Source organism: Microtus pennsylvanicus, chromosome 4 (genome assembly GCF_037038515.1).
Source record: "Microtus pennsylvanicus isolate mMicPen1 chromosome 4, mMicPen1.hap1, whole genome shotgun sequence".
Lineage (NCBI taxonomy): Eukaryota > Metazoa > Chordata > Mammalia > Rodentia > Cricetidae > Microtus > Microtus pennsylvanicus.
This window is the reverse complement of record NC_134582.1, coordinates 135,652,071-135,678,847: the sequence shown is the minus strand read 5'-3', so window position 1 is coordinate 135,678,847 and position 26,777 is coordinate 135,652,071. Positions and strand designations below refer to the sequence as shown.

At 41.6% G+C, this 26,777-nt stretch overlaps 1 protein-coding gene across 14 annotated transcripts in view; it reads right to left on the bottom strand.

Moving 5' to 3' along the window:
* Positions 1-8,835: 8,835 nt before the first annotated feature.
* Mllt10 (MLLT10 histone lysine methyltransferase DOT1L cofactor) overlaps positions 8,836-26,777 on the bottom strand; it is a 151,799-nt gene continuing 133,857 nt past the window's right edge. For all 14 annotated transcript variants that reach the window (XM_075970575.1, XM_075970573.1, XM_075970576.1 and 11 more), the window contains 8 exons: positions 25,631-25,703; positions 20,003-20,157; positions 17,811-17,999; positions 17,370-17,458; positions 16,859-17,232; positions 15,889-15,985; positions 12,436-12,633; positions 8,836-10,454 (listed from right to left, as the gene is read on the bottom strand). In XM_075970575.1, the coding sequence (XP_075826690.1) occupies positions 10,410-10,454; positions 12,436-12,633; positions 15,889-15,985; positions 16,859-17,232; positions 17,370-17,458; positions 17,811-17,999; positions 20,003-20,157; positions 25,631-25,703 (1,220 nt within the window). In that variant the 3' untranslated portion in view covers positions 8,836-10,409. The remainder of the gene's footprint in view (positions 10,455-12,435; positions 12,634-15,888; positions 15,986-16,858; positions 17,233-17,369; positions 17,459-17,810; positions 18,000-20,002; positions 20,158-25,630; positions 25,704-26,777) is intronic.

The window sequence follows — 26,777 nt, the reverse complement described above, 5'->3', positions numbered from 1 at the left end:
GGCCAGACTACTATACCCAGCCAAAATGTCAATCACCGTAAAAGGACAAAACAAGATATTCCATGACAAATCTAGATTTCACCAATACCTAGTCACAAGCCCAGCCCTACATAAAATACTAGAAGGAAAACTCGAACCCAAGGAAGATGGCTACATCAACAAAAACACAGACAATTGATGATCTTGTAACAGCAAATCCCAAAGAAGAAAAAAAATGCACAAATTAAAATCACCAACAATGAAAACTAAATTAACAGGAGATAGCAATCACTGGTCACTAATATCCCTTAATGTAAATAAACTCAACTATAAAAAGGAACAGGCTAAGAGACTGGATACTAAAACAGTATCCATCCTTCTTCTGCATATAAGAAATACATCTCAACCTCAAAGACAGACATTGTCTCAGAGTAAAGGGATGGGAAAAAAATATACCAATCAAATGGACCTAAGAAACAAGTGGGTGTAGTTATCCTAATATCTAACAATATAGACTTCAAGCTAAAATCAGTCAAAAGAAACAAAGTAGGATATTTCATATTAGTCATAGAAAAAAATCCATCAAGAGGAAATTTCAATACTGAACATCTATGCCCCAAATACAAGGGCGCCATCATATGTCAAAGAAACACTTCTAAAGCTTAAATCATACATTAAACCCCACACACTAATAGTGGGAGACTTCAACACTCCCCTCTCACCACTGGACAGGTCAATCAGACAAAAAATGAACAGAGAAATAAGAGAACTAACAGATTTTATGCCTCAAATGGACTTAACAGACATCTACAGAATATTCCACCCAAACAGAAAAGAATATACCTTCTTCTCAGCACCTCATTGAACCTTCTCAAAAACTGACCACATACTAGGTAACAAAACAAACCTCAGCAAATACAAAAATAAATTGGAATAACCCAATGTACCTTATCAGATCACCATGGTTTAAAACTAGAAGTCAACAGCAATATGAATTCCAGAAAACTCACAAACACATGGAAATTAAACAATGCTCACCCAAATCATCAATGGGTCAAGGAAGAAATAAAGGGAGAAATTAAAGACTTCTTAAAATTCAATGACAATGACCATACAACATACCCAAATTTATGGGACACAATGAAAGCAGTGTTAAGAGAAAAGTTCATAGCACTACATAAAGAAGCTGGAAAAATACCACACTAGTGAATTAACAGAACATTTGAAAACTTTAGAACAAAAAGGAGCAAACTCACCTAAGAGAACTAGAAAGCAAGAAATAAAGTGAGAGCTGAAATCAACAAAGTAGAAAAAAAACAATACAAAGAATCAACGAGACAAAGAGAGCTGGTTCTTCGAGAAAATTAACAAAATAGACAAACCTTTATCCAAACTAACCAAAAGGCAGAGAGAGAATATCCAAATAAACAAAATCACAAATGAAAAGGGGGACATAACAACAGACACGGAGGAAATAGAACCATCAGGTAATATTTTGAAAACCTGTACTCCACAAAATTGGAAAACTTAAAGGAAATGGACAGCTTTCTGGATAAATATCACTTACCAAAATTAAATCAAGACCAGATAAGCAAATTAAACAGACCTATAACTGCTGAAGAAATAGAAACAGTCATCAAAAGTCTCCCAACCAAAAAAAGCCCAGGACCAGATGGTTTCAGCTCAGAATTCTCCAAGACTTTCAAAGAACTAATACCAATACTCCTCAAATTATTCCTCACAATAGAAACAGAAGGAACATTGACAAACTCTTTTTATGAGGCTACAATTACCCTGATACCCAAGCCACAGAAAGACATTACTAAGAAAGAGAAAATGGACCAATCTCACTCGTGAACACTGATGCAAAAATACTAAATAAAATACTGGCAAATCGAATCCAAGAACACATCAAAACCATCATCCACCATGACCAAGTGCAGGGATAGTTCAACATATGAAAATCTGCCAATATAATTCACCATATAAACAAGCTGAAAAATAAAAACCACATGATCATCTCATTACATGCCGAAAAAGTGTTTGACAAAATACAACATCCCTTCATGATGAATGTCATGGAGAGAGCAGGGATACAAGGAACATACCTAAACATAACAAAGGCAATATACAGCAAGCCAACAACCAACATCAAACTAAATGGAGAGAAACTCCCAGTGATTCCACTGAAATCAGGAACAAGACAAGGGTGTCCACTCTCTCCATATCTATTCAACGTAGTTCTTGAGGTCCTAGCTAGAGCAATAAGTCACCAAAAGGAGATCAAGGGAATACAAATTGGAAAAGAAGTCAAACTCTGCTGATGATATGATAGTTTACATAAGCGATCCCATAAAATTCTACCAAGGAACTTCTACAATCCATAAACACTTTCAGCAATGTAGAAGGATAAAAGATTAACTCAAAAAAATCAGTAGCCCTCCTGTACACAGATGATAAAAGAGCTGGGGAAGAAATCAGAGAAACATCACCCTTCACAATAGCCACAAATAGCATAAAATATCTCAGAGTAACTATAAACAAAAAAGTGGAAGACATGTATGACAAGAACTTTAATTCTTTGAAGAAAGAAATTGAAGAAGACACCAGAAAGTGGAAAGATCTCCCACACTCTTGGGTAGGCAGAATTAACATAGTAAAAATGGCAATCTTACCAAAAGCAATTTACAGATTCAACACAATGTCTATCAAATCCCAGCAAAATTCTTCAAAGATCTTTAAAGAACGGTACTTAACTTCATATGGAAAAGCAAAAAACCCAGGATAGCCAAAACAATCCTGTAGAATAAGAGAACTTCTGGAGGCATCACAATCCCTGACTTCAAACTCTACTACAGAGTTACATACTGAAAACAGCCTGGTATTGGCATAAGAACAGACAGCAGGACCAATGGAACCAAATAGAAGACCCGGATACCAATCTACACATCTTCGAACACCTGATTTTTGACAAAGATGCAAAAAATTTTCCAATGGAAAAAAGAAAGCATATTTAACAAGTGGTGCTGGCATAACTGGATATCAACATGTAGAAGAATGAAAATAGACCCATATCTATCACCATGCACAAAACTCAAGTCCAAATGGATCAAAGACCTCAACATAAAGCCAGCCACACTGAACCTCATAGAAGAGAAAGTGGAAAGTACACTTGATCGCATTGTCACAGGGAACCATGTCCTAAATATAACTCCAGCAGCACAGACACTGAGAGAAACAATTAATAAATGGGACCTCCTGAGACTGAAAAGCTTCTGTAAAGCAAAGGACACAGTCAACAAGACAAAACAACAGCCTACAGAATGGGAAAAGATCTTCACTAACCCTGATCTCCAAAATATACAAAGAACTCAAGAAATTGGACACTTAAAGAACACATAATCCAAAAAAAAAAAAAAAAAAAAAAAAAAAGGAGTACAGACCTAAACAGAGAACTCTCAACAGAGGAATCTAAAATGGCTGAAAAACACTTAAGGAAATGTTCAACACAGTCAGTCATCAGAGAAATGCAAATCAAAACAACTCTGAGATTCCATCTTACACCTGTAAGAATGGCCTAGATCAAACACACTGATGACAACTTATGCTGGAGAGGATGTGGGGAAAAGGGAACACTTCTGCATTGCTGGTGGGGGTGCAAGCTGGTTCAACTCCTTTGGATGGCAGTGTGGCAATTTCTCAGAAAATTAGGAAACAGCCTTCCTCCAGACCAGCAATACCACTTTTGGGTATATATCCAAAGGATGCTCAATCGTACCACAAGGACATGTGCTCAACTATGTTCATAGCAGCTTTGTTTGTCATAGCCAGAACCTGGAAACAACCTAAATGCCCCTCAACTGAATAAAGGATAAGGAAAATGTGGCACATTTACACAATGGAGAAAAAATAACGACATCTTGAATTTTGCAGGAAAATGATGGAGCTAGAAAACATTATTTTGAGTAAGGTAACGCAGACACAGAAAGACAATTATCACATGTACTCACTCATAGATGGTTTTTAAACATAAAGCAAAGAAATCCAGCCTACAAATCACAATCCCAGAGAACTTAGACAACAGTGCAGACACTAAGAGAGACTTACATAGATCTAATCTACATGAGAAGTAGAAAGTAGAAAAAGACAAGATCTCCTGAGTAAATTGGGGGCATGGGAACCTTAGAGGAGGGTTGATGGGGGAGGGGAGGAGAGAAAAATGTAGAGCTCAATAAATATTAAAAAATTGTAACACGCAGCTCACACACACCACTTAAGTACTCTGTAGCAGGACCTCCCGAAAGAGCCAGAGCCTTTCATGCTGCCCTTATGAACCAGGAAGATGTGTCTTAAAGAAGCCACACCTCTGCTTGTGACCAGCAAGCCTATCTGAAAAATGTGGCTACCAAGAAGCTCCAATTAGCGGGTTTTTTGTGCATCCAGAGGCCCTTTTCTTTAAGCTTTCTTAGACTTTACGTGGATGTATGTTGCTGAACATTGGGCATCATATGTAAACAGAGACTGCACTTTCATTTCCCGGCCACCCCGTATTCAGTTTCATTTTTATACCTAGCTATATTCTCCCCTGCCATAGGCCAAAGCAGATTCTTCATTAACCAATGGTAATAAGACATACTAATAGCATTCAGAGGGGAATGTTACATCATGTATCCTTCAGGCGTTTATATAATTCACTAAGTAATCCAAATGCTTCCAAGATTCTAGCCTAAATCACCTATTCTTGCCAGATTGCGGAATTATAATATTTCAAATGTCGTGGCTTTAATGGTGGGTAATGTGGGAAATACTTGAATCTACATTGTCTGATATTCTTACAGTTCTTAAAATGAGTTGTCTCCTCAAAAGGCTCATTGTTGAAGGCTTGGCCCCTAGGTGGTAAATCACGAAGGTGCTAACATCATCAATATATCACTCAAGATAAAGTTGTAGGCAAGGGTCACTCAGGAAATAATCTCAAATGGGCCCATGATAAGCCAAAGCCTACACAGCAAAAGACAGTTAATCATGTGGGGAGACAGCCTAGAAAGGGGGAGAAAAATCTCTGCTAGCTGTTCATCTCACAGGAGAGTGCTATCTGGAATATAACCAAAACTTGTCCTGTTTTCTGTCACTGCTCAGAAGATGTTTAAGATGACATAGCTCATTATTTAAACCAAATTCTATTTCTAATCTGTTTCACAACGTAGCTTTTACTGCAGTTAAGGCCACAGCACGTCTTCAGCCTATCCCACCTGTTTTGATTTTAAGAGCTTGGCTTACAAAATTCCTCTTGGAAATTTGACTTTTGCCTATGGTCTCATTGTGTTAAAAGTGGGACTTGGGCTGGGAATGTGGCTCAGTGACATAACACTTGAGCATTTGTTTAGCATGCAGGAGGCCTGGGACTCCACGGCTGGCACTTCACCATAGACATATGTCAGAAAGACAGGGAACTATCTCCCAGTGAGTTACTGTCCTCACTATCCTGGTCTCCAGATGAGTGCAGCAGCGGGGTGCAGGCATCATACTGAATCCTGCCCACTTCTGACCGGAACCTGGCCATTCCAACAGCCCCACCTGCTCCGCCACCCACCTCATACAGCCAGGGCACCCTCTGGAGGTGCTGAAGAGCTGAAGCCTGGGGTGCACTGCCTTCTCTAGAAACAAAGTTCTGTTGGGGACAGGGCTGCACCCCATACCTGTGGCCCCTGGTGCTGTGGACCATCATTCTGGCTTTTGGGAGTGTAGGGACAGAGCTGAGGGCCTGGAGAGTTCAGCTTGACCCCAGACTGGCGATGGAAGCACAGATGTGCTAGGGCCAGGCCCAGCTCTCTCCTGCTCTGGCTCCGGCCTTCTGCTCCTTCTCCCTGCAAGGCTGCCACTCTGCAAGGCCACTGCAGGCTCTTCTAGGACAGCATGGCACTCCGGGGAACACCTGCTTTCTTCAGGCGGCCCGAGCCTGGCCTGACTTTTCCCTGGTCCTGGGTTTTGATTACATTTTACACCACCTACTTGAGAATGAAATAAGCTGCTGCAAACGAGCTGTGAGATCATGCCTGGTCAGGATGTGACTTGTGTCTCTTCACAAGACAAGCTGGGCAACTTTGACAGGACAAAGCTTTCCCCAGAGTCCCACAGTAAAACCCAAGGCCAAGGGCGTGTGCGCCACTGCAATGTCAGAGCTGCCCACTGAAGACTGGGGGAAGCTCTCACAGCACATCATGAGGCCAGAGTGGCCCGTCCTCCACGGCCCAGCTCATTAGTCCCAAGGAGAACCCCCACAGTGGACTCGCATACACCAAATGGGAGACTGCAAACAGGCATTGACTACATCCAAATCCTCCTGTGTCTTCAAGGGCTGCTTATAACAGGCATTGACTACATCCAAATCCTCCTGTGTCTTCACTGACCTGCTTATAACAGGGGACTGTGTGGCCAAAAACTTGAGGGATCCTGTTAGCCAGCCAAGGAGAAAAAAAAAACAGGTGCATCAGGCAGAATTTGAAAGAAAGAAAAAAAAAGAGAGAGAGGGAGGGAGGGAGCTGGCTAAGTGGATAATGCCTCTCCAGGAACCACATGATGGGAAATGTGAGCCAATCTCTAAAGTTGTCCACCTTTGTGCTGTGACCAACAACACACAAGCAGCCCACATATACACATGCACACAAATAAATGCAATTTAAAACCTTTAAGATAATTTCTTGTTTTAAAGATTTTTGTGTATTTTGCTTTCATGTATATCTGTGCACCCCATGTATTCCTGTTGCCCTTGGAGGTCAGAAGAGGAAACCCCTCGCCCCACCTTTACTACTATAAAACCCTATTCTAACTGAGCTCGGGGCTCTCCGTTTATTACAATACGTTGGACATGTGGAGAGACTGAGATTGCAAACTTGCATAAAATAAAGGCTCTTTGCTTTTACATATGGGACTTGGTCTCCTTGTTGGCTTTTGCAGGGACTTTGCAGATTTGGGCACAACACTGTAAACACTGAGAGAAGAGTAAATGTAGCCTGGAACATGACATCGACCTCAGGCTTAACAGAGCTTCCTGGCCGGGGGCACAGGTCAGGAGTGAAGCAATTGCCCACATCTCCAAGGCCCAGGGTACCAGTGCTGCACAAACGCTGCCATCTCACTTTAAAGGGTTGGTTTAATTTAGGACAAAGATGGTTCCAGGGTGGCTGGTTCATTTTCTTTCTGTTGGTTCTTGAGACTGGATCTCAAGTAGCCCAAATGAGACTTGAATTCTGCTGACCTTGAGCTCCTGAAGTCCCTGCCTCTACCTCCCTGTGCTGGGGTTACAGGTACTCGGCACCAGCCCAGCTGTACCTGCCTCTGTGGACTTGAAGCACATGGCTCACTCAGCGCAGCAAAGGGACATTTCATCCTAAGAGCCTCCTTGAAGTAAGGCCCTCTTGCTCCTATAAACTGGCCAGAGTTATGAGGAGCCCCCTTGCTTCCTGTGGTTGGGGGACAGTTTAGCAGCTGGGTGAACAAGTCTATAGACCCCTGTCAAATGGAGCCCAGACATTTTTTTTCTCACAGTTTGGGTGAATGTTTGCCTCCGTGTGCATATATGTACCATTTGTGTGCACTGTGGCCAGAGGCCAAAAGACAGCATCAGCCACCCTAAAAGTAGAGTGACAAATAGTTGAATCACCACGTGGATGCTGGGAACCGAACCTGAGCCCTCTGCAAAAGCAGATGACGTTGGGTTTGCAGGTGTGAACCACCACATCTGCCCAACAAAAAAAGACTTTCTAAAGTCAATTTTTTGTCTCTTTCCACAAACCTAACAGTCAGTCCATGGTAAAGTTTGTAGCTCCCCCAGAAGTACTTGCATGAACCCTTGGTTCTATCCTAGCACCAGATAAACCTGGAGAGACAGCACATACCTGTAACCCCACCATCCAGGAAGCAAAGGCAAAAGGATCACAAGTTCAAGGCCGTCCTTAGCTACACACTGAGTTGAGCTAGGAGGATACATGAGCCCCTTGTCTCAATTAAAATAAAAGTTAGGTATCTAGGATTGGATTTTTCTGATCACTCAACTCTTGATTACCAAGAAGAAATGACAACACACCTCTACATCCCAATGCATCCTCCACCCAAAGGCCATTAAACACATCTGCATTCTCTGAAAGAGAATACCCTAGTTTACTGTGAACAAGTGAACTTAGTCTTCAATCAAGTGTGTATGTTATTTTTTTAAATATTTATTTATTTATTTATTTATTTATTTATTTATTTATTTATTTATTAGGTGTACAATATTCTGTCTGTGTGTATGTCTGCAGGCCAGAAGAGGGCACCAGACCTCATTACAGATGGTTGTGAGCCACCATGTGGTTGCTGGGAATTGAACTCGGGACCTTTGGAAGAGCAGGCAATGCTCTTAACCACTGAGCCATCTCTCCAGCCCCAATGTATGTTATTTTTTTTAATGTAGTATATATTTTTTTTTCGAGACAGGGTTTCTCTGTAGCTTTGGAGCTGTCCTGGAACTAGCTCTTATAGACCAGGATGGTCTCGAACTCACAGAGATCCGCCTGCCTCTGCCTCCCAAGTGCTGGGATTAAAGGTGTGCGCCACTGCCTCCCGGCTAATGTAGTATAATTAACCGTCTCCTTTGGAGCAAAGCCTCTGTCCTCTTACTATGGACACACCCCATCCGCTCTCCTCAACAATCACCTGCCATCTCCGGCCACTGCTAATTTGCTCCATGCTGTTCTGCACAGCCCACCCCTAAGTCAGACAACTCTAAGCTGGCACCAAACAAACAACACAGCGCACTGCACACGAGGGTCCATGGGCTCAGGACAGTCATCTGTCCAAAATAGCAGGGCACAGGGCTATAAACATCATTAAATTTTATTAACAAAACTTTGTACATTTTAATACATGTGGAATTTTACATCTAAGGAAAATAACAGCACATTCAAAATTTACCATTTATACAAATTGTTACAGAATAACAACCAGTGGGTTAAATAAGTAAAATAAACCACACTGATTCTTTGAAATTATCTACAAAAGGTTTGACTTTAAAATTCCCCTGAACATATAAAAATAAATTAATTTTACTTTTCAATTAAATCTACCAATTAGAAATATTACAAATCAAAATATCAATGTTATCTTATGAATTTTTCACATTACAAAACAGATTCACAAACCGTATTTACAGAAGTGAGGTAAGAACTGTGCAGTCACCGGGAGACAGACTGCAGAGCTAGCTTGTTCTTCCAGCTAAGCACACAGTGGAGGTCGGACTGCAGCTGGGCCTTTTCCACTAGTAAGTCATGCATTTCAGAAACAGATCAGTGATTATATCCCCAATTGTTTAACCTACCCGTCTGCCATACTGTCACAATCAAGAGTGTGACTACCCAAAGTCAAAATGCTGAGAGACAGATCTCAGGAACTGTGGTGGCCCATTCATTCCTATGGGCACTCCTGAGAGGGTGACTATATATACTCTCCCCAATCCACTAGCTTCCTTGTGAGTCATGAGTGGACAAATACCCAGGTGAGAGTTTGCATGAGCCCGACAGTGACGTAGAGAAGTCTCAACAAAGGCAGAGGCTCGGGGACGGCTGCTGGCACAGCGGCCGACTTTGCTGTCTGGAGCCCTTTCATGTGGAGTCCGAACAGGCACTTGATCTAGGCCAGCCAGACCCTACCAGCAGTTTCCACATTGGTGTCTCTTTCTGAAAAAAAAAAATTATTCATTTCTAATTGATCTGGTTTTCCCAGTAGCCTTAGAACTCACTTAACTCAAGATCTCTTTAAATGGAATAGATTTTAACAATAAAAAAAATATTTTTTGTAAGACTGTCAGCAGATGCAGGTGTTTCCATCCTAATCTGATCAGCAAACGGAAAAATCTCATTACAATAAAACTTTTAAAACATTTGCAAAGCCCCAGGTGAGGACCTTTATGATCACGGTACTCGGTGACTACAGCTGCAGGGAAAGAAGTCGGACAGTTCTCAAGACATACGCTCTGCCCTAAGGAGCAGCCACACTCTATCCCAAATGAGATCATATTTTATATTCCAACTTTTACAAAGAAACCAAGTGGTTTGCAAATGAGCTAAGTCTTTAGTTCACTACCTGTGTCTCTAATGTGACAAGACCAGCTGGGGATCAAGCACATTACATTTTCCTGGGTTGATAAACTCTGCGTGTGAATTATCTCATTGACAAAAAAGTTATTCATTTTTCTTCCAAAGTTCAAACACTCTGGCAGGGGATGGGGATATAGGAATTTCATTTCAGTGCAACAAAGTGACAGGAAAACTAAGCCAAGCCTCCTAGGAGCGCACGTGACGTCCTTTCCTGTGCACCCCTGCCGCCTTCCGTCATCACCGCTGTGCAGAGATGCAGAGCCGCCCGGGGAGCAGGAGCAGCAGAGGCTTTCAGTGTCAACTTTTCTCCTGAGCTACAGGTCCAGCTTTATCACTAAGTCTCTGTGGTTCAAAACAAAACAAATTAGAAGCATTAGTTCAATCAATTCTGGCCAAGACAATACCCTCTAACTGATACAAGGAGCAGGGGTGGTTTATCCTGAGGCTGGCTACTTTGTAGCACAGTGTACACGAATTTTCTAAAAAAGTCTTTAGAAACCACAATGGGCATATGTGAAGGCATAAAGGTGGTGTGCCTGTCCTTAAACAGTCCCCAAGGAAGGGGTGCAGAATTGCCCTTCCATACACACTTTTCCAAAGGAGAAGCAAAGCATGGCCAATACCGTAGTGTTATGGACTAAGAAAGTCATTGTTCTGACCCAATGTTGTGTGTTTTCTGAGCGGGGCTGCACTATCATCAGATGACTGAAACCAATCAACAGTGTATCCCATGGCCCTGGGACCTGCAGGGGCCCCATGACTTCCCTCCTAGTCCACTTTCCTCTTAGTGCTCTCTTGTTTGTTTGAGATGGGGTCTCAGCCAGGAGTGGTGGTGCACACCTTAAGTCCCAGTACTCAGAAGCCGAGGAAGGTGGATCTCCATGAGTTTGAGGCCAGCCTGATCTACAAAGTGAATTCTAGAACATCTAGGACTATGTAGCGACCCTGTCTCTGAGAGGGTGTTGGGGGAAAGGGAGAGAAATCCAGACAGATGGACAGATGAGGTCTCTCTACATGACTCAGGACTCGACTCTAACTCATTATCCCCCTGGTGCAGACACCCAAGCAGTTTACAGGAATGTGCCTGTAAACACCCCAAGAGGATGGTTATTCTCCAATTATTTATTGTGATTCTTTCATTTAAAGTATCTCATATTGCATAACTTGGGAAGAACTGGCTTATAATTAATCTATTTTAAATATGGAACATATCCATTAGCAACAGCAATGGGAGATAACATCAAACGTCCACACATATAAACACAGAATCACTGATGGAGAAAGGGGACAAGAGCCATGGGGACAGTACTCACACTCAGGAAGCAGGCACAGCAAGAGGACAAATACAAAGGACTCTCAACAGCTAACCCAGATTTTGAAGCAGTATTCATTACTAAATGGACACCAATGTTTGAAGGTTAACATTAAAACAAGAGAGAAATCTCAAAGCAATGGAGCATGGCAATACCAGTGCTAACATTCCTAAGTCCTTGCCCTCCCAACCTCCAGGCCTCTTCCTCCTTCTGGCTCCTGACCTGGCTTCCCTTCTCTACTGCAGTGCCTTCCTCTTCCATGCATCTGTCCTCACCTGGGGCCGGGGGAACTAACACAGGGAAGCGGCCCTAACCCAAGCTCCTGTGTGCAGGCTGTTCGTGCAGTCTCACCTGTCTTCAGCCAAAGGGCCAGATGCTATGACTTACAAATCATAAAATCAATACATTGAAGTTTTATATTCTATTAAAATTGTAATTACAATTAATTTTTTGAAGATTTAAATGTGTGTATGTGTGCAACTGTGTGTAGGTTTATGCGTGTGTGTGCAGGTGCCTACAAGAGCCAGGAAAGGGCATGGCCCTCCTGGAGCTAGAGTTATAAGCAGCTGTGGCTGTGGGGCTGAAGCTGAACTTGGGGGCTTTGGATGCCCTCAAGTACTGCAGTCATCTCTCTGTACTAGGTTCCTTAAAAACACTGTGCCAAGTTCAGAATACTGCCCTCATTTTGTATATTTACCGTATCAAATATGTAACATCATTTAAAAAAGCATGTTGGAACAAAATAATTAAACACATAAAATTGAAGGGAGAAAAATTCTATAAACAAATTAAAATCTCGTTTTAAATAATCTGTTTTGAATGGGCTGTCTCATATCTTGCTAACTAAAACATTTAGGAAAATGCCTTCAAACCTTATATGGAAATTCAATTGGCTTAGACCTTCTATTTACAATATGCAGTTGCTGGAGGAAACATTGGTTAAAGAGCACCCACCCATCTGTGCTCACTACGATCCTTGCCTCCCACAGTATATCACGAAACATACTTACTGTGACTTTCTGACTTGTGTTGTCCCCGTGGATGGTGAGAAAGGGGTTGGTGGTGGCCGTGTGAAGTGAGGGCGCCTGAGTGCCTGCAAGGAGGTTGTTGATGGGGATCTGTGTGGGCCCAGGGAGCTGGAGCTGCTGGAGCTCAGGTGGGTGGTGCTGCTGCTGCATTAGCTGGTACAGAAAGGCCTGGTGCTGTTCCTTCAACAAAAATAGACAAGATGAGCTTCAGGCAGAGAATACAATTGTCAGCAAAACATTCCTTTTCTATTTCTTTCTTTTACAGTATTATTTAAAAGTAAATCACATTCACACTAGTAAGAAAGAGCTGTAAGAGCTGGGTGTGATGGCACAGGCCTTTAATTCCAGCATTCGACAAGCAGAAGCAGGCAGATTTCTATGAATTTCCAGGCTAGCTTGGCCTACGTAGTGCTCTGCCAGCCAGGGTTATATGACAGAACCTATTCAGAATAAATGGATGAATGGATGGATAAATGAAGGAATGAATGAATAGCTGCTTCTAGAAAAACAATTGCACTGGGAGATAACCATTTACTGAAATCCCCAGGACCACCTGAGAACTGACCATTTTTAAAACACAGCAAAGTAAAGATAGGAGAAATGAGGCTGTCCATCGTGAACACAGAATGGGAATAGCAGCAGTTCGGGCACTGGGCTGCTTTGGTTCTGGTTCACACACAAGCATGTTATCTGAAGGGAGACGCTTAACTCAGAAGATACCTCTGTCAGACTGGCCTACAGGCAAGTCTGTTGGGCATTTTCTTGGCTAGTGACTAATGTAGGAGGGTCCAGGCATCTGAAGAGAGTGCCACCCCAAGACAGAGTGAGAAGAAAGCAGGCTGGACAAGCCAAGAGTTCCTGCTGTGTTTCCCTGGGTGGTAAACCTGTCAACTACATACAATAAGCTCTTTCTTCCGTACATTGCTTGGGTCAGTGTTTTGTCACAGCACCAGAGGGACAAACTGCAGCAGGCAATCACACTGCGATTAGCTAGCTACTTTACACCTGCTTCCCATGGGCCAAACCCTGCCATTAACTCTTTTCTAACATATCTAAAAGTTGCCATTCACTCTTAACAAGTATTTTCTTGCTGTAGTTTTGGATTCTTCTTTTCAGCAAGCATAAATTCCTTTCAACAGATTTCCTGGATGCTGATGATTAGACACTGTAATTAGCTGTTCGGGAAATGTGATGGCGGTGTCCCTGCCCGCCTAGGGAATGAGAAACAATGCTAGACAAAGTCCATGAGAATGCATTAAGTAGTCAGGGCAGCTCTGTCAAGTTAACATAGGACAAAGACTTGGAGGACACTGGCAAGTGGACAAGGAACATTTCTAGTTCTCAGTGAGACCTTGTGAAGAAACAGTCTGTACCTACAAGAGCCCAATGAGGCTGGCAGACAGAGCTGGCCAGCAGTTAAGGAGGGAAAGAATGCAGGGCTCCCACTTAGACCAGGAGAGGGCAGCTGGGAAGTCAGGAGAAAGTTGAGTAGAGGAGGGAGCATTCTTTTTCCCTTCCTTTTTGGGGGTCGGGACAGACATGGTCTCATTATACAGCCCTGTCCTACCTGAAAGTCATTATATAGATACCTGAATGCTGGGATTAAAGGTGTGTGCCATCACACCCAGTGAAATGAGAAGGGATTACTTGATGAAGTCACTGGAGTATGTAAAAAATGACTATAGTTTTTGACTTAAGCAACAGCAAGAATGGAGTTGGGGCGAGTGGGGCAGCCAAGTGCGGCAGCTCACTCTAGGAGCTGTGAGTGCAAGGGCAGCTATGCAGTAAGCAGGTGGATCCAGAGTGGAATGCTCTGCACACAGGTCTAATCTGAAGACGCCTACATCTGCACATGGACCACTCTGAAACACTTGAGAGAAGGGCGCTGCTGATCTCTTTTAGCTCCAAAAGGGGAACAAAAGGGACTAGCTGGGTAGGACTGTGATGTCGCAGCAGCTGGAGGGAATGACAACTGTCAGAAGTGACTGCCAGGCCAGGCCAAGAAGACACAGGGAATGACCACTGGACCATCTGTGCGGAGACAAACGGTGGCAGCGATAGGGGCCACCCCGAGGGCAGAATTTTGGTTTTCTAAAACTGTCTCATGTGGTTAGTCTGGCTTCCACTCCCGAGTGCTAGGATTACAGGCATGTGCTATCCTATCCCATACACTAAAATATTAGAAGTATACTTTATCTTACATTTTTAGGACATGGTTAAAAAGCTAAGTTTTTCACATGCCTGAAATTGCAGCACTTGAGGGGCTGACAGAGGACTATGAATTTGAAGCCAGCTAGAGATACATATCAATACTGTCTCCAAAACAGACACAGTGTCTGTATTTAACTTGTGCAATCCTCCCATACACTTCAAAACCATTGCTAGAATACAAAGAAAATAATGAATAATAATGTATAGTTACACAGTGTTGTCCAGGGAATTGTAGCAAAAACAATTCAGAACAAATGCACATTTTTTAAAATCTTTTTGATTTGAAAACAAAGGAACCAACAGATGGGGAACCCATGGGTCTGAAGGATGAACTGTATGTGATAATGGAATTACTACTTCTCAGGACAATGACTTCCTTTCTATTCCTCTACATGTCTGTAGAAGTCAACACCCAATTGTTCAAGGTTCCTCTTTTTCTTGTTATCAGCAAAATATACAATCCTACAGATATCTTACCAGAGATGGCACTGTATCAGGATACAAACTTTGTGATTCCTATTTCTGTTGAGCCCATCTTTCTTCCCTCCTAAAACAGTTTCCATACAGCAACTAATCTTTCTAAACCCTTGATCACTATCATATATCATTGCTCAAGTTCAATATTCTCCAATAAATCCTTTAAGAAAGAAAAACTAGGGCATGAATGAACCAGGATCAGCACCACTGATCGAACTATCAGAGAGAGGCAGCAGAATGATGGCTCAAATGCCATCTCCCAAGAAGCTTGGACCACTCCGTCTAAAACTCGAACTCGGGATGGATGGCCGTAACAGAATGCTAGTCCAGCAAGCCTATCGCACTGAGGCCCTAGGTTCTACTCCCAACACCGTAAAAAGTAAAATGGCCCTCACCTTACTTCATCCCTTGGACCATTTAAAGCCCTAATCCTATTTCATTTGCCTTTTTGGAATTTATCACCAACAAAACAAAACAGTGTGTACTCATTACCTCCCACCTCAGAGTGAACCACCGGGAAGATACAGCTTGCTTCCAATCCCAGAGCCTAGTGAGCCCTACAATACATGTTCTAACATTTGTAAAACAATCAACAAATGTGATGGTATAGGTTATGTCAAAGGGTAAGGCAACTTTATGGATAGACATTCACAACAGAGGGGTCTTCACCACAATCAACATCTATTATAGTCTATAGTACCAGACTCTAACAAAAAAAAAGAAAGAAAAAAATCTCAAAGAACTTACGGGTGTGAGCTGCTGGGAGTTTAGCAGCTGCTGGAACTGCTGCTGCTGGATGAACATCTGTCTCTGTTGGTCGGACAGGAGTCCTAGCCCCGAAGCACTGAAAAACCATTGCAACCCTTACTTCTACGGCGGCCTTCTCAGGGATGGCGTCAAAGGCAGCCTTTCCAGTAGGCATTTAACAAACTCAGCTTTACCTACAACACTTCATTATGCACAAATCATTCTTTTTTCTATACACATGTATACAACAAAGCAGAAACGCACTGCCAAGAAGTCGCTTTAAATATGCACAAAAACAATTTATGGGTTTGTAATAAAGTATATGTAATAATCATCTATCCCTTGCTTCATCAAAATCTTTGATTTAGAGAATATCAAAATTGTGCTGCTAAATCTTGCAGAACCAGTATCATGTGTCTGCCATAATAATACCTTTGCAGAGTAAAATACACATATGCAGAAGGCAGGGATAAGAAAGAATAACATTTAGGGGGCTGGAAAGATGGCTCAGTGGTTAAGAGCATCATCGCCTGCTTGTCTAAGGGTCCTGAGTTCAATTCCCAGCAGCCACATGGTGGCTTACAACCATCTGTAATGAGATCTGGTGCCTTCTTGTGGCCTGCAGGCATGCATGTAGGCAGAATACTGCATACACAATAAATAAATGAATCTTTAAAAAAATAGAGTAACATTTAAAGCCACATATCACAAAACGAGAATGATATTTTCAACATGGAATGTACATATTATGTTACTGAAACTGATTTTTAATTGAATTTTATCAGTCTAAAAATTACAATGAGTAACAAGCAATTACTCAATGAGATTGGGTAGCCATTTTTCCTAGAGAACATCTATAAAATACATTAAAACTCCTAATCCAGAACAAGGGCAACACTGGTAACATGTTGCATGGAAAATAAAACAAAAGAAAAAATAATAAAAAACTCCATTGAAGTCAGTTTCTCACCTGTTAGTCAGTGCAGCTGCCGGCATTGGATGAGCCGCGTTAGGCGGTACACTGGAGTGGGTGAGGGGGGCAGGGTTCTGGGACATTGTGACAGGGGTCTGAATCACGCCATTTAAAGCTCCTACGATGCCATTAATTGCCAGTTGGTTACCTGGCAAAGCTCCAATTATTCCACCAACTGCAGACACGGCAGGAATGGTGGATGTTACAGTCTGCATTCCACCAGCCAGGGCCCCTACTGTCACACCATTGACCTGCTGAACCCCGCTAACCCCGCTAACTCCGGAGCCTTGCTGAGCTGGACTCTGCCCAGCGGGAGGGGGGGTAGAAAGAGCAGAAGAACCGCTGGTGCTCTGTCCGCTGGACGCCAAGTCCTAACGTAAGGAGAAAGAAAAACACACATTGGAAAGAGCACATCAAAACTATTTAAAATAATTTTAAATCAAGTGTAATATGCTACTATTCACAAATGAAACACACAAATGAATATAACCACACACACAAAAATTACCTGATTTAATACAGGAAGAGAATTGTCAGGTAAAAAGCTGTTTCCTATATGTGGGCTCTTACTGCTGTTCAATGAATCCGTAGTAGGAGCTAAAAAGAGTAAAAGATAAAAAAATATATATACCCTATTAAATTAATTGTATTATGTGTAAAATTAAAGGCTATTTTAAAAACTTATGCTGAAGCCTACAGTCCTGTTATTCCTGAAACTAATCACAATGGGGCACGGGTAGTATTGAATACTGTAGCTTTAAGTCAATTATGAGATCATTTAAATAAATTTTACCATTAAACTATGCACTGAAGTGAAAACAAACTCAAGACAATTAACAGGGATTGTCTATGTCCCACAGAAATAACCCACCATTCGTTTCCTACCTCTTCACATAACTGGTAACCAGTTACTGTTGATTATGTAGGTGACATTTCCTTCAACACTCACCAGTCTGTGCAGGAAATGTGTGTATCGGATGAGGTGGACTAGGATTGGTTGCTATTGTTGGAAAAGGCACGGAAAGCTGTGCATTCAGTAATTGAAGACGTTCCTTTTTGGCAGTCAAGTTTTTAATTTGTTCTTCTAATCTTCGATTTTCAACTTGAAGTTGGTGTAATGACTTCAGCATTCCTAAAACTAGCAAATCATTTGTGTGACTTTCAGTAATAGCAATTCCACTCCCATGACTAAGACTTTTATGGTCACAGCATCACTGCTTTAGAAATGAAATGAAAATGTGGAAATTCTGTACACCAAATGACTGAGCTTTATTCCTAGATTTGAATATAGATATAGGAGTTTATACATAAAAGACTGTTCCTAGACATGCCACATTGAAGATTTGCTGCCAATATTGATCAAATAAACAGAATCCCAAACCCAATCAAGTTCAAGTAGATTTATATCCTCAGAGAAAAAAAAGATGGCATTTTATTTTCCTCAAAAACCCAAAACAATAACAGCATTAGCAGCAGCATCAACAAAACCCAAGCATGCCGCAGACACCCAGCAGAAAGCTTGCCATCCCAGCTGCTCAACCTGTCTCTCTGCAGGCTCCCCAGCAGGGAGCGCTGTTCTCTGCACCCTGCTACTTCTCTCTTCCAAGAGAAAGGCCTCTTCTGCTAACAAACTTCCTGCCCGCCAGACCTCCTCAGATACTGTGTTAATTCCTCCAAGGGTGGGACGTCCAGCTGACAATCAAGAGCACTGCTGTTAGGCCACAGTGATGGACACTTTAAAAACTCCAGGTATTAAAAAGTTGTATTTGCTTAACACGACCTCAGGGCCTTCAGACAACCACAGCTCTAACTTTCTCCCTTAAGGGGAGCCCAGATGAGACCTACTCTCCGGCTAACCTGTAAGAGGTTATCTGCACATCAAGTTCCTCACGATTGGCAGTTTTAGACCAGGGCACCATTCATAAAAATATCAATTTAAAGCATGTGGCTCACTAGCAACTTAAAAAAAAAATCTTGTTTTCATAAAACAAAGCAGTGAAAGCTCCCATGCCAAAGTGACAGAAACCACCTGCTCTTCTCCCTCATCTGTTCCAACTTTGCCTTTTCTGGTTTTTTTGGGGGGGGGGGGGTGTTTGTTTGTTTTGGTATTTTCCCTTGTAGTTTTAATACTTAAAAAGTACTAAATATGTATATACAATGCACATCATATAATTTCGTAAATTAGTGAACATTTCAATTAAATATAAAATTTACTAATTACTATTCCTTTTCGGGGGACAGGGTTTCACCAAGGAGCCCTTGACGGGGCCTGAACTTTTTATAAAGACCATGTTGGCCTCAAACCCACAGAGATTCGACTGCCTCTACCTCACAGTGCTGGGATTAACGGCGTGCGCCACCTGCGTCTATCTCCTAAGTGACAGGATTAGAAACAGGTATCACCATGCCTGCCTAATTATCATTCCTTTAAATTGTAAAACAGATACCTAGCTATCCCTGACTAGATATATTTTTAATTTATTTGTATTTTATGTGCATTGGTGTTTTGCCTGCATACATGTCTGTGTGAGGGTGTTGGATCCCCTGTAAAGGAGTTACAGACAGTTGTGTGCCGTCATGTGGATGCTGGGAATTGAACCCCTCTCCTCTGGAAGAACAGCCAGTGCTCTTAACTGCTGAGCCATCTCTCCAGCCCCTAGATAAATTGTTTTAAAAGATCTCAGGGAGTAGGCATATATTTTTCAAATGCCAGGCCGAGAGGAGACACTGTGTATAGTACGACAGAGAAGGAGCAGCGTGCTGCGTTCCAACAATAACCATCTAACAAAAAGCACTTAAGGCAATTTTCCCAACTTTTCATGTAATTTACCTTCATAACAACCCCAGGTTACAGGTACAGTATTATTCCCAATTCCAAAAGTAAGAGAATAAAGAACTTAAAAACCACACCACACCAAACCAAACCCTTGTCTGTGATCATATAGTAACAAAGACAAGTTTGGAGTTAACACTGTAGAGTCAGCTCTGCCAAAGCCTAGCACCATACCGCCACTACTTAAACGGAGTGTATGCCATCATGTCATTATTATCTTGGTAAACACTTTCTTCTGCATCCATTAATCTATATGTCGTTCCACCCAATGCTGTTCCATTTTTAGACACAAGAAAAAGAATACTTACTGTCACTAGGAGTACCCTGTTCTAATAAAAATTGCTGTCCTTCACTCCACTGCCTCTCCAAAAGTTGTTCAATACTTGCTGCTACCGGAGGCAGATTTTCCAAACTGCTATTGCTTGGTTGATCATAGCGAATCTGTAAATTGCTTACAGGGGATCTGTCAAAAATATTAATTCTCAAGTTAAAAAAGAAGGGAATGCTTCTAAGTAGCTGTGCATTGGTTTTCTGCATTATGCCAAGAGCCCCTTTTCCTGTACAAATTTTTCTGGTACCAAGTGGCCTATGGCAGAGGTATCAGGTCTCATAAAACCACAATTGAGTCATTATCACTCTTCCTCCCTAAATGAGAAATTAAAATAGCTGAATACAGTAGGAAATTAAAAAAAATCATTAGAAAACACACTAATAATGATCTCTGAAACAGATTGCAAACAAACAGTATGACTTTCTTTATAAGATACGGGAAACAGACAGTAGGAGAACTTTACTCAAAATACTCAGAAAGAGGAAGGTGCTGCAGAGACAGCTCAGGGGTTAAGAGTGATGGGGGAGTGTCTTATATCAATCTGTTGATTTCACTGGTTAAGCAATAAAGAAACTGCTAGGCCCATTTGATAGGCCCACCCTTAGGTGGGTGGAGTAAACAGAACAGAAGGCTGGGAGAAAGAAGCTGAGTCAGGGAGTCACCATGATTTTCCCACTCCAGGCAGATGCAGGTTAAGATCATTCCTGGTAAGCCAGCTCGTGGGCTACAGCAGATTATTAGAAATGGGCTAGTCCAGGTGCAAGAGCTAGCCTAGAAGAGGCAAGATAGAAATGGGCCAAGCGGTGTTTAAGAGAATACAGTTTCTGTGTAATTATTTTGGGTAAAGCTAGCCGTGCGGGCGGCTGGGTGCTGGGGACGCAGCCCCGCCGCACCTATTTCAATAGATGGCGCCCAGACGTGATGGACTAAATCCACTTAAAACCTGAGAAGGCTTTAAAATAAGGGAGAGAGAATTTAACACAGATTTTTGCTATTCGTTGGTGGCGTGCTGTAGAGAGATTTCCTGATTCGGCAACAGCAGCAGAAAAAAAGCTGCGTCATAAAGTGTGGTTTCTTGGGACTGTGCCGCCACTGCAAACTCTGGCTTTAAAGCACTTCATTGGATTTTATGGGACTGGATGTTTCTGTTCCCGCTTGGGATCGGAGGAGAGTGCTCTGAGACCGTGCTGATGGCTCTCAGCGCTCCTGCCTGCACCTGGGCAGACGGCAGAATCAGGCTTAGGCAGGCGGAAGGGCATGGCGTGTTTTCAGACTGCGCAGTGCTCTGCATGTCAGATTTGGTTGTAACTTGGATGAAAAGAGTTTCTGTGCTGCAAGCTCAGTCTCAGAGTTAAACTGCTGACTGCGGTGCCAATGTGGACTTGCTGTGTGCCTGGAACTGTGCTCAGCTCAGGGGCACCAAATGGATCTGAGGCAGGAGCGGCTGCTCCAAGAGGAACTGTGCTGACCTCAGGCAGGAACTGCTGTAATTACCATAATAACAGCACAGTTAAGGTTTAGACTTGGCAGTAAACAGGCACTACCGTATTACCCCCACATGGTGCAACTTAAGTTTTTAAGAAGTGCTTAACATTTTAAGAAATGCTCCTGGATAGTAAAAAAATGTTACAGATTCACAATAAAACAGATTCAGACATAAAAGACCACACTGTTGGATGAATGTACGTAGGCTTGAGAGAGAGAAGAAAACAGATAGTTGAGAGATTAAAAGAAATAAAGAAAAATAAGCCACGTAAAAATGGAAAATTCACAGAGTCTGGATTATGTACATTGTGCTTTCTTTAAAATTTTTGACTGTAAAGGAGCTAAGTACAGAGAGACATTTCATTACATGGGCTGCCAAGCTAAACCAGAATGGATATAAGGGTATTACGATTTCAAAATTTGGGTCTAAGGATATGATGCTTTGGAAAGGGTCTTCTTTTGTTTTCACAGAGGACCAGACCCTGTGGATTGCATCTATCCCAATTTGGTATGATAGACCACGACCTCCCGAAAAGTTGCTGTGAACATCTTCAGAAAATTGCTTTGCTCAACTGCCAACTGAGATGAACCTGACACACAGGTTACACCCTAAACGATTTGATTAACAGCACCCCCATTCAGCTGGAAGCAGTTTGGAGAGAAAAAACTGCGCCCATGTTCCCAAAATATTGTTTATAATAAATGTTCTTTTACATTTAAAGGGGGAAATGATATAGGTATGAGTAATTTGCATTGATGTGGATTTTAAGGTCAATTTTGCTATATGTATATGTATTTCTGGTCTCGATTAAGGTATTGTGATTGTATAGTTCATTAAAAAATGTAATGTATAATTAAGAAATATAGATTAATGGATAATCATCAGTAATAGTCAAGCTTGGAGTCATGCTAGTTAGATTTTCTAGATATATAGAGATATATTTCAGATAGGCATTCTTCATATCTCTCAAAGGCTGCAGAATATGGCATTTAAAATATTTTAATAACTTAGGACTTTTCATGACAATGAGACATATCTGCTCCTGGCGGCACCAATCTACTTCGAGAGGAAGATGGGCATCGAAGAGGATCCTTATGGAGTTTGATAGCCATTTGGGCAAGAAACTGCTCTTGCCTGGACTGCTGCATAAAATGAACACAAAGAACCCGCAGAGAGAGGACTGCTGAACTTGCCTAAAGGTGAGACGGTCTTTTGGGGTTCATGATTCATGAAAGAGTCTGCGAGACATTCTGCAGGACACAGCAGATAGTGACTGAACTGTCTTTGAAATTGCCTGCTTCATGGAAATGTCTGCTGGATACTATGGGCCTGAAGGCTGAAGATGGATACCCCAACGGTACAGAGGACCTTTGGGTGACTGTACAGGCAGCGAGATGTCTCTGTCATTTCTAGAGCTTTGGATTTCTTGTTTACTTAGGTAATATTATATCCTTCTGGAGTCTTTGATGGAGTTGAAGAATGGATAGGTAGTTATAGTTTTCCATTGTTATGATAAAAGATATATAAATATTGTAACTGTGATTCTTGCTTAATAACTGTTTTGCTATATGTAATTTTACTATGTTAAAGTTAAAGCCTTTCTTTTTTGTTTAAACAAAAAGGGGAAGTGATGGGGGAGTGTCTTATAGCAATCTGTTGATTTCACTGGTTAAGCAATAAAGAAACTGCTAGGCCCATTTGATAAGCCCACCCTTAGGTGGGTGGAGTAAACAGAACAGAAGGCTGGGAGAAAGAAGCTGAGTCAGGGAGTCGCCATGATTTTCCCACTCCAGGCAGATGCAGGTTAAGATCATTCCTGGTAAGCCAGCTCGTGGGCTACAGCAGATTATTAGAAATGGGCTAGTCCAGGTGCAAGAGCTAGCCTAGAAGAGGCTAGATAGAAATGGGCCAAGCGGTGTTTAAAAGAATACAGTTTCTGTATAATTATTTTGGGTAAAGCTAGCCGTGCGGGCGGCTGGGTGCTGGGGACGCAGCCCCGCCGCACCTATTTCAATATAAGAGAACTTGCTGCTTTTGCAGAAGCCCCAGGTTTAGTGCTTAGAACATACATGGTGGCCACAATCATCTGTAACTCTAACTCCTGAGGACCTGATGCACACTTCTGACCACCCTGGGACTAGGTCTTCATGTGGTACACATACATACATGCAGGCAAAGCATACATACACATTAAATTAAAATAGCCAGAAAGTTCTACCACTGTCTTCTTAATATAAACACTACCACAAGTGTAACACTGTGGGAGACACTTGAATTCACAACCAAGGAAATTCTCAAGTTTAGTGAAAAGAAAATCTAACAATTCTGAATTGAAAATGAAAACCTGTTTCGGTTCTGAGGAAGATCATTCAGTACAAAGCAATTTTATGTATAGAATGCATTTTTTAAAATTTTAATTTTTAAAATGTTTAGGTTAGTTCTTCAAACAGAGCTTACCCCTTCCAAGATAAATGTTTCCTGAATGAAAATGAACATGTGATGTTCCCATGTCCAGTTGTGATTTTACATTAACAAATGGGGGCGAGCCATCTTTGGTATCTGGTCTCCACTCTACCTTACTATATCAGGAAAGATATATTAAGTTTTCTGAGTATTTTCTACAAAGTGGTTTTACAGACAAAATTCTCCAAATATGGAGAAAGGAGGTGTGGGATTGGGAGGGCTTCTGTGGCATGCTCACAGGTGCACACCTGGGACACAGCGTCTCTAGCAAGGCACTGGTGCTGGTTATACAGCAATCCCTTAAAATGAGGACTTCAAGCCGTGAGGCAAGCATCATGAGCTGGCTACTGAACATGGTATGGAAGGATAAGTTGAACCACTCCAGGCTAATATTTAAAGAGTAATGTAGCGTTCTAAATGCACAATGAAAATAATTTAGTATCATTCACTGTACTATGGCCTGTTTTTAAAAAAATAAAAATTTCACGAAGCAAAATTGCACTAAGGGATTCTGAACACATTTTACATAACTTGTGTGATGTTATAAGTTTAAAAGGGACAAGAAAACTCTTCCTGTACTAAACAGGAGCAAGATCCCATTAACAGTCTCATCTGAAAAGAAACTTAACAGTACATATAAAATTACAGACCAGCAATTTCGTAACTCTCTTTCTGTAGTTCCGATCTCTGGTTTCCAGATGAAGAATACTTCCTCCAGAATTTAATAAGGAAAAACAGCATTACTTCTTACATACAGTTGCTCACTACAGGAATTATGTGGGGAAGGTATACTCAATGTACCATTAGGAAGCAGGTGAGGTTACTGGACTAGTGTCTATAAGGACAAAGAATGTGCCCCTTAAAAACTGGATAGTCAACCTGAATGTTCCTTGTGACAGAATATAAAAGGTCCTCATTTGCAGTTACTTCCTTCCTTATATGAAAAGAACCAAGAATTGGCTTTTCCTTCTGTTTTTGAGCTCAACCAACTTAATGTAAGGCATAGTTTATAAAACTGGAGAACACAGAAAAAAACAAACTAGAGAAGGATGCAGAGGTTTAAAATGGAACAAACTCCACGTCATTCTGTAAACCGGCACCCACTCCAGAACAGAAGCTATATGACTCCATAATCCTACTCTGACAGATTAAACAGTGTTGGGGGGTTCTGGGGTACCACCTAAAACCTAAGAAAATTAATCAAACACATACATATTGGCTATACCCTCTTCAAACAATCTAAAAGGAAACAGAGGGATTTATTAAAAGCTTCATTTGTGGGGTAGCAACTAAGAAACTTAGCCAAAGCTGTAACCCAACAGTGATAGTCATGGGTCTGAATCTTCAGATATTTTATGATAAAAATGATCACCCAAGTCAATGCATTAATCGTATCAGAAACTAAATATACAAATGTAAATAGTTCAAACTGACTGAAAACATGAAAATGTATTCCTTTTAGCTTAGAAATCTAACAACGTGTTTAAAATTAACATTTCAATTAATTTAGAATCATTTTTCTTGACTGTCTAGACAGGGTTCTTATTTACAAAATGTTTGTAGAGCCTCAACAAATATACACTTTACTGCTCAAGATAACCAAGTTCCCAATCTCAGTGTTCCTTCCCTATGGTTTGCAGTATGAACAATGCTTACCTTGGTGAGAGGCTTCCTCGGGGTGAGCTTCCTCGACCAACTAGGCTTCGGCTATTGTCTCCGAGATCTTGATCTGCAGTATAAATATTTCAGAGCTTATAAAGTGTCTCTCTTACTAGATAAGAGGTTTCAAACTCTTACTCTGGTTTTCCTAAAATACATATCGAGCCCAGTTATGACAGTGGAAGACTTGGCACGCTGCTGCTGAGAGCCACTGAACTGTGGTGTGTAAAACGTCGTCTGCACACGTTCTTGTGGGCGTAGAAGGCCATGGATTATGTTCTCTTCTTTCATTTCTTTCAATATTACAGCACAGAAGCGTGGTTTGAATTTGTACTGCCCTCCCCTCAGCCACTTTTAATTTCTAGGGTGTAAGTAATGAATCACAGCTGTAGAGAGCTAATCTGAATGCTTATCACAGCAAATCCTCATGCGCTGTATTTTTTTAACACCTTGTATCCCGAACAAAGTCACAAAATACATTTCTACAGCACCATATATGCCAAGTCTAAAATTAAGTGACTCTTCATAAGAATAAAATAAATGTAACATATATCCAGACTGACAAACAAACAAACACCCTAAGAACCTTTATTAAAATGATTTTAACCCTTGATAAATATATTGCTGATATAGAAGAGATCTTCATCTCCCAAGTGGCTTTCATTCCACCTGCAGAGTCTTTTAGAGTCTCTCTGGCCTCTCTCAGGTTCCCTCCACCCCTTACTCTAAGTCAGGTAGCCACTGACCCTTGAAGGGTAAAGACAGGTGAGTGACCCATTCTTGTGAACTGGTAAAGCCATTCCCTTCCCAGGCAGACTAGGACATGCCAACAAACCCTTAGAGAGGGAATGGAACAAAGTAAATGCAGAGGTAATTAAAGCAATACAAGAGGCAAACACTACAACTATCAACTGGTGAAAAAAAAAATCACAGAATTACTAAACACTGTAGAAACCCTCTAACAGGATATTTTTTAAAACCAAGTTTGTGTAATTCAATTTCATGTATTATGCAAATAAAGGCTTTTGCTATTCCCGGCAAACCCCAGTGTTGTGTTCCTTGCACTGCACAGAATGGATGACTGAAAGCATCTATCACTAAAGTCACAGGAGACACTGCTCGCGGCTCAGCTCAAACAGCTACA